The 7,757-nt window shown below is 55.2% G+C and overlaps 1 protein-coding gene across 2 annotated transcripts; it reads right to left on the bottom strand.

Moving 5' to 3' along the window:
* Positions 1-408: 408 nt before the first annotated feature.
* STX4 (syntaxin 4) lies at positions 409-7,460 on the bottom strand. 2 transcript variants are annotated; one of them, XM_055365970.2, is made up of 11 exons: positions 6,741-7,460; positions 6,462-6,563; positions 6,251-6,372; positions 6,040-6,114; positions 5,534-5,604; positions 2,546-2,654; positions 2,390-2,466; positions 1,933-2,070; positions 926-1,036; positions 759-854; positions 409-665 (listed from the first exon to the last, which is right to left on the bottom strand). In XM_055365970.2, the coding sequence occupies exons 2-10, from the start codon at positions 6,557-6,559 to the stop codon at positions 774-776; spliced, it is 882 nt and encodes a 293-aa protein (XP_055221945.1). In that variant the 5' UTR covers positions 6,560-6,563; positions 6,741-7,460; the 3' UTR covers positions 409-665; positions 759-773. The 2 variants fall into 2 exon arrangements, with proteins under 2 accessions (XP_055221945.1, XP_055221944.1); XM_055365969.2 differs by having other exon boundaries at positions 6,251-6,350; positions 6,741-7,446.
* Between the last annotated feature and the right edge of the window lie 297 nt (positions 7,461-7,757).

The raw sequence follows: 7,757 nt of genomic DNA, 5'->3' as shown, positions 1-7,757 counted from the left end.
ACCATCCCTATCCACTGCATCCAAAGTGACAGCCTTAATTAGGCATTTTTTCATGGTGCCTCTTCCTCTGGGCCACAAGAAGGCCCACTGATGCCACCCAAACCCCCATCTCACCTGCATCCCAGCCTGGCCTGGTCAGCCTCATCATTTCCAAGACAGATACTCACAGTGGTCCTTTCCCGGGGACAGTACTGAGCCAGGAGCTAGATGCCGGTGTTACCCCTCCCTGCCCACCCATTCCTATGGGGGTGCAGAAAGGCAGAACCAGCCTGCTGTGGGCACAGCACCCATGGCAGTTTGACCTGAGCAGCCAGGGCCGGACCTGGCCCTGGGGACGTCCAGGAGGTAAGGAGGTTGGATGCCCGGAAGCCTTGGGCCAGCCCTTCCAGGAACACACGTGCACAGGGCTTTCTATGCTCTTTTTTTGTTTTTTAATTTTTTACAAAACCGTGTGTCCTGGCCAATCAGGACAGTGCAGGCCTCCCCCAGGCATTGAAGCCTGAAGGAGGAGGCCACCATGAATGAGCAGCTGCCAACCCCAGAAGAACTGTCTGCCCTTCTGCATAGGGGCCAGTGTGAGGAAGGGGTCCGACTGGAGGCTCTGCCCTGCCCCCCAGGCTGCTGGGAGAGAAGGCCAGGCCCTGGGTCCCTGGTGCTCCTAGTGCCTGTAAGGAAACGAGGGAGAACAGGGTCTGAGGGAGGAGGGAGGGCTGGGGCCAGGGCTGGGGCAGGCCAGGGGGCAGCCCACAACATCTCACCAACAATGTGCGACATTATCCAACCACTGTGACGCCAATGATGACTGCTAGGAGGACGACGGTGATGGACACACAGATGGCAATCAAGACTTTCTTCTGTGGGAGAGGAGGGGGTCAGGGAAGTCACACAGGGTGCCTGGGGCAGTGGCCGGGCCTGGGAGGCTCACCTTCCTCGCCTTCTTCTGGTTCTCCAGGGCCGTCTTGACGTGCTCCTGCCCACGTTCCACGTAGTCCGCTGAGCTCAGGATGTTCTTCTCAATCCGATTGATCATCTCCCCCTGCTCAGAGGATGGGGTGGTTCAGGGAGGTAAGGATGCCTTTGCCCACCCCACCCCACATGACTGAAGAACATTCCTGGCAGGAAAAAAAAAATTGCACTAACAAAGACAAGGGCAAGACTCGATCTGACAAAAGTTCAGACTCCTTGGGGATGGCTTCCAGGCCCCTTCTATCATGTAGTCTCTTGTCCCCTGCTCACTTATCCCATACAACCTCTATCTGCAGTGGTAGCTTGGAGCTAAGGGCCTCAAATGGCTCATACCTTTCACAGATGGTGAACTGTGCCTTCACAAATCTGTCTGAATTTACCCATTCTTCCAGGCCTATCTACAGCTGCTGCAAAGCCCTCCCTATCCCTGCCTCCTCCTGGCACCACCAGCCTCAGGTCTCAGTACTCCTACTGAATGAGATCTCTTTCCTGTAAGTCTCAGCTGCAAAAGGGCATTGGCTGTAGCATGACTGAGGCCAGCTCCTCCAGGACAGGGCTGGAAGCTCAACTCAACTCACACAACCAGGGCCAGGGGAACGCCGCCCCCACCCCAGCCTTGTACAGATGTTAGGAGGCAGCCCCTCTAGGGCAACTCTGACTGGACCTCTGAGAGGTATAAGGGTGGATGCTGTTAGTGGAGGGGGAGTGAGGGCTGGGGCCAGACCTGGGCAGGCTCAAGTTTTGGAGAGGGGGCAGGGTGCTATGCAGGAGGGAGTGGGCATCTGCGTAGCAGCAGAGGCAGGTGCCATTCTCGGGGTACAGCTAAGGATAGGAATAAGCACCAATCTGGGGGCATGGCCAAACCTGGAAGACACAAAAGCCTCAGGGAGAGAATCTAAGGGTGGTGGGAGCCTGGCAGTTTGGACTGAGCCTGGTCTCACGTCTGGGGCTGCGCGGGGCACCCACCTGCATCTCCACTTCGGTAGCCAGAAAAGTGAATATGTCGTGCAGCTCACGAATACTGCGTTCAAGCTGCTGGATCTCACTGTGCCGGGCCGAGATCTCATTTAAGGCCTGTCGAGTCACCTGCGTGTCCTTCAGGATCTGGGGGGTGGACAGGAGTGGGGCAACTGTTCACAGGGAGACCGACAGCAGGTCAGAACCTCCTGTTGAGCTTCTGGGGAGCCCTCAGCCTGGAATCTGATGGGTGACTCCAGGCAGGCTAATTAATTCCCTTAGAGGCCTCAGGGTGCCCTTAATCAGAAAGGGCCACAGCAAGCGGGGTGCAGTGGCTTGCACCTATAGTCCCAGCTACTCGGGAGGCTGAGGCAGGAGGATCACCTGAGCCCAGGAGTTCGAGAAAGGGACAGGACTCAGAGGGGATGGGAGGCACAGCAGAGAGGGGCTGGCTGTGGCCACTCACATTGGACACAAACACCTCGCTTTGCCCACTGTCCAGCATCTGCTCCAACTCCTCATCAGACACCATCCCAGCATTGGCTGTGAAGGAAAAGGCCAGGCTCAGGGCTGGGTTGGGATTACCTGCCTCTGCGGGCCAGGCTGGGCATGCACAACTCACTGATCTTCAGCTGCCTCCGGATCCGCTCCACGTTCTTCTCCCGGTATTCGGACTGCATTGAATTGCACTTGTTGATGAGCTCCACGAATTGCTGGGACAGGACCCCATGCTAAAGATGAAGAATATAGGCTGAGTGCCCCTGGGAGGATCCCTGCCCGGTCGGTGCCTCGGCAACCCCATAGTACAGTGAGCAAATAGCATGAGCTCTTATGCGGGATCTGCCACCTTAACCACCTTGTGATGACCTTGACAGGCTCCCCCATTTCTCTTAGACTAAAAGCCAAAGCCCTTATCAGGCCTACGTGGTCCTTCATGATCTTTTTTATTTATTTATTTATTATTTATTTTTTGAGACAGAGTTTCGCTCTTGTTGCCCAGGCTGGAGTGCAGTGGCGCAATCTCGGCTCACTGCAACCTTGGCCTCCCGGGTTCAAGCAATTCTCTTGCCTCAGCCTCCTGAGTAGCTGGGACTACAGGCACGTGCCACCACGCACGGCTAGTTTTTGTATTTTTAGTAGAGATGGGGTTTCACCATGTTGGCCAGGATGGTCTTGATCTCTTGACCTTGTGATCCACCTGCCTCGGCCTCCCAAAGTGCTGGGATTACAGGCGTAAGCCACTGCACCTGGCCTATTTTTATTTTTAATAGAGACAGGGTTGGCCGGGCACGGTGGCTCATGCCTGTGATCCCAGCACTTTGGGAGGCTGAGGCAGGTGGATCACCTGAGGTCAGGAGTTCGAGACCAGCCTGGCCAACGTGGTGAAACCCCATCTCTACTAGAAGTACAGAAATTAGCTTGGTGCAGTGGTGGGCGCCTGTAGTCCCAGCTACTTGGGGGGCTGAAGCAAGAGAATGGCTTGAACCCAGGAGGCGGAGGTTGCAGTGAGCAGAGATGGCACCACTGCACTCCAGCCTGGGTGACAGAGTGAGACCCTGTCTCAAAGAAAAAAAAAAAGAGAGAGGGAGAGAGGGTCTCACTATATTGCCCAGGCTGGTCTCAAACTCCTGGGCTCAACCAATCTTCCCACCTCAGCCTCCAAAGTGCTGAGATTACAGGCGTGAGCCACGGTGCCTGGCTAGCCCTCTATGATCTCTCCTTCTCCCATGACCTCTCTGATCTTACTTCCTCTTACTGTTCCCTTCCTCCACCCATCCACACTGGTCTCCTTACCCCTCCCTAGACAAAGCACACTCTCAGCTTAAGCCTTTGCATTCACTTTTCCTTCTACCTAGAATGCTCATTCCCAGTAAACACCTTTAAGTCTCTTGTTCAGATGTTACCTTCTGAATGAAGCTTCCTCCACCTGCTTTCAACTGCAACTCTACCTCCTCCAGCATGCTTAGTCCCTCTTCCCCTGCTCTTTTTTCCTTAATGCTTATTATGTTCTAAATAATTCACTTATTTATTATGGTGATTGTCTACACCAGAAGGGAAGTTCCATGAGGACAGGGATCATTGGTTCACTGCTGTATCCTAAACAGTTCCAAAAAGGCCTGGCACACAGTAGGCACCCAATATGTAACTGCTGAATGCTTGCTGAATGCCAACCTCGCTGCCTACACCACAGCTCCTACGCCTAGAGATGAACATGTCGCCTGGGCGAAACAGGTGCAACAGGCCCACATGGACCCTCGACCACTCATGCCAATCACCATCACAGGCTTCCCCAGAAACACTGGCTCTGGGGCATCTGCTCTGCCTTGCCCCTTCTTCTGAGGCCTTAAATATGCTCATTCCTTGGAGTTCCTTTTCCAGAGATACATCTGCTTTCCTGGTTCCAGCTGCATCCTTCCAAGATGCCCAAGCTGCTCCATCTTCAATCTGGGGTCCCTGCTGAGCCCTGGGCCCAACTACTCCAACCCTGACCTCCTGGTATCCTCCTCACTGGGGACCCAGAGAGGGCCAGTCAGATCACTGCAAATCTCCTTACTAAGATATCACCCCAGGGGCCGGGCGCGGTGGCTCATGCCTATAATCACAGCACTTTGGGAGGCCAAAGCAGGTGGATCAGTTGAGGTCAGGAGTTCGAGACCAGCCTGGCCAACAAGGTGAAACCTCATTTCTACCAAAAATATAAAAAATTAGCCAGGTGTGGTGGTGCACACCTGTAATCCCAGCTACTCGTGAGGCTGAGGCAGGAGAATCGCTTGAAGGAGGTGGAGGTTGCAGTGAGCCAAGATTGTGCCACTGTACTCCAGCCTGAGGGACAGAGTGAGACTCCATCTCAAAAAAATAATAATAATTAAAAAAATAAGATATCACACCAGGGGAGTTCCTCTTCAGTGTCGCCCCAAGGAAGTTCCTCTTCCTGACTTCTTGAATTCCACCTGTGGGACTAAGGATGTCCCTGTCATATAGACAGGAAACCTGCCAGTCATTTATGACTTCTCACTCTCCTTCCCTGGGCAGCGCCGTTAGCCACCAGGTCCCACGTGAGTAATGTCTTTATCCCCTATTGAACCCTAACTCCTCATCTTGACTCCCAGAAAACATGTGTCCCAGCCGGGCATGGTGGCTCACGCCTGTATTTCCAGCACTTTGGGAGGCCGAGGCAGGAGGGTCACCTGAGGTCAGGAGTTCGAAACCAGCCTGGCCAACATGGTGAAGCCCAGTCTTTACTAAAAATACAAAAATTAGCTGGGCATGGTGGTGTCCGCCTGTAATCCCAGCTATTCAGGAGGCTGAGGCAAAAAAAGAAAAGAAAACAGGTGTCCCACAGCCAAGACTAGGTCTTGTCTGGGGTCACAGTAACTTCTTATTGAATGGAAGAAAATAAAGCAGGGTGTTATAACCGGACTGAGCATCAGGAGACCTGGCTTCCTGACCTTGAGCAAGTTCTTTCTCTCTCTGAGCTCAGTTTCCCCATTTGGAAAAGTCATCCAATTGGACTCCATGATCTCTGCAGGCCCTTCCTTCATACACCTGTCATCTAATACTTCATGAAACATTTGCTGAAATGTCCTCATTTCTGAGAAAAAAAACCCACCTGGGTTTTTCTCATTCTTGTGTTGACGGAGTTATAGTTCTCATCAGCTTCCTCCTTCTGGGGCTCTATGGCTGTGGGAAGACACAGGGGTATTGGGGGTACTTGTCTCCATAGGATTTTTAGGGAAATATAATTTATTATAAAATGACTAAGGCTGAGCCTCTAAGAGGAGAAAGTAAGTTTATTTTTCTTTGCATTACATCACTGAGTTCCCATAGGTATGCAGAGGCCACCTAACAAAACTCCATCTCCCTGCCCAAAGAATGCCCAGTGGGCAGCGATAACTGTGTAAGTAAATGGTTTCATTGTAAATAAAAGAACCTGAGAGGCGGACTTGTGCTGTGGAGAGTACAATGGCCTGGAGGCCAGGAGACAGAGATGCTAGACCCAGGCCTGCTGTGTGACCTGGATATATCACTGGCTTCTCTGGGCCACACACTCCCCAGATATACCAACAACAGGGCAGGATCAGAGGGAAGGATCTGTCTGAGGTCCCAGGAGCTCACCCTTCAGCTGCAGGCGGATCTCCCTCCCCAGCTGTTTGATCTCATCGCGCAGGTTCTGCAGCTCCTGCTTCATGCCTGAATAAGAGAAGGCCAAGACTCCCAAACAGCAGCCCCCACCTCAACAAACCACTCTGGCCACCACCTGCGTGGAACTACAACCCCCACAATCCCTGGGGCGGAGCATGCGCCCTGCAGCCGGGGTTTCACTCACTCTCCTCGGGAAGGGGCGTGGCCAGGATGGTGACCTGCTGTTTCTCCAACTCCTGGACTTTATTCCCCAGTTTGACAATAGTCTGCCGAATTGTGCGGACCTGGGGAGGGTGACCGAGAGGGCTGAAAGAGATATGGGGTACTCCAGACCACGCTACTCCTCGGGTCCTCCTACACCCCCGCGAATCCAGGCGGAGACCCCAGCCCCTTACCTTGTGGAAGAACTCCTCGTCCGGGCTCCCCAGCCGTGCCGTGCCCGGGTGCACCACCAGTGCGACCCGCTCCTTGTCCTCTTCGTCCGAGCTGTCATCCCCCTGCCAGGCCCGGAGTCATTGGCACCACCGTTTCGCTGCGGCTCTTACCCCGCAGGACCCACAGGCTTCCGGGACTTTCCTTCCTGGCCATCAGCCACCCTTCCCTACCCCGAAGACCAGAAGTCCTGCGTTCCAGTTCGTCCGCCCGTCCCCATCCCCGCTGCCCTGGCGTCTCACCTGTCTCAGCTCGTGGGTCCTGTCCCGCATGGCGGCCTGAGCTCTCCCTCCCCGGCGCCAGAGCCGGGAGGCCCTCAAATTTGGAATTCCCGTACCCCGCTCACACTCTGACACTCCCCTCCCTCCCCCTGCGGACCCCAGCACCCCCACGAGCCGCCAGAGGCTCCGTCCCTTGCACCGCCCACAGTCAATGGGAAGGTGCCGACCCCGGGGACCCCCCAAGGTTCCACAGGTTGGAATTCCCTTTTCTTCCCCCCTCCAGCTCCCGCAGCCTCAGCCCCGCCCCTCCGTGATAAATTCGGGGCATGCGCATATGGTCGCGTCTCTTCCTTGCCCGAGGCTGGGAAGGTGGAGTCGGAAGTTGTTGCGCCCCGAGCGGAAGCGGAGATGCCTGGACGCGAGAACTCGCTACCGTCACCGGAACCGTTGCATCTTCCAGCGGAAATCTGGTTGCCAAAAGGGGTAGGAATACGTCATTTGTACGTAATCCGAGACACCCGCATCTCACATCACCCCATGGTGCCCCCACCGCATCACGTGACCAGCCCGGTCCCAAACTCGTGGACCGCAGAATGTGACCCTGTGACTGTCACGTGTCCCGGCTCTGTCACAGCCGTCTCTGGGACGCCGTTCTCATCACGACGTCCCCGGCACCCCAACGACCGAGCGACGCCCACACGGCCCCCGCGAGGTGGGGAGGGGCGCGCCGACCACCCCCAGAGGCCTTTCGAGGCAGTGGGTGGTAGGACCCTTGCTGACTTCGCCTTTATTGCTTTCGGGTCCAGGGGCGTGGGCGGACTGACGACTTAGCATTTGGGGCTGTCAGCATCATGGGACCTTGAAAATCGGGAAATAATAGGATCCGAGTCGTCAGCGTCAGAAAATTGCAGGGTTGTGTGGGCAGGGAATCTGGGGGTGGGAAGTGACCTCAGCCAAGGCAGAAATCTCTTCTTCCGCATCCTTCTGGCGCAGCCTCTGACAGGTGGGCGGCCAGCCGGCGCCCTCCTTGAACACTGC

The sequence above is a fragment of the Gorilla gorilla genome, chromosome 18 (genome assembly GCF_029281585.2).
Source record: "Gorilla gorilla gorilla isolate KB3781 chromosome 18, NHGRI_mGorGor1-v2.1_pri, whole genome shotgun sequence".
Lineage (NCBI taxonomy): Eukaryota > Metazoa > Chordata > Mammalia > Primates > Hominidae > Gorilla > Gorilla gorilla.
Note: the sequence above shows the minus strand (reverse complement) of the source record. Positions and strands in the feature narration are given on the sequence as shown.

Coding starts and splice junctions, on each gene's coding strand:
- STX4 (XM_055365969.2), bottom strand. CDS start 6,770: ATGCGGGACAGGACCCACGAGCTGAGACAG. Junction 6,351..6,461: donor ACGAGGAGTTCTTCCACAAG/GTAAGGGGCTGG, acceptor CACCCTCCCCAG/GTCCGCACAATTCGGCAGAC. Junction 2,467..2,545: donor CCGGAGGCAGCTGAAGATCA/GTGAGTTGTGCA, acceptor TTTCCTTCACAG/CCAATGCTGGGATGGTGTCT.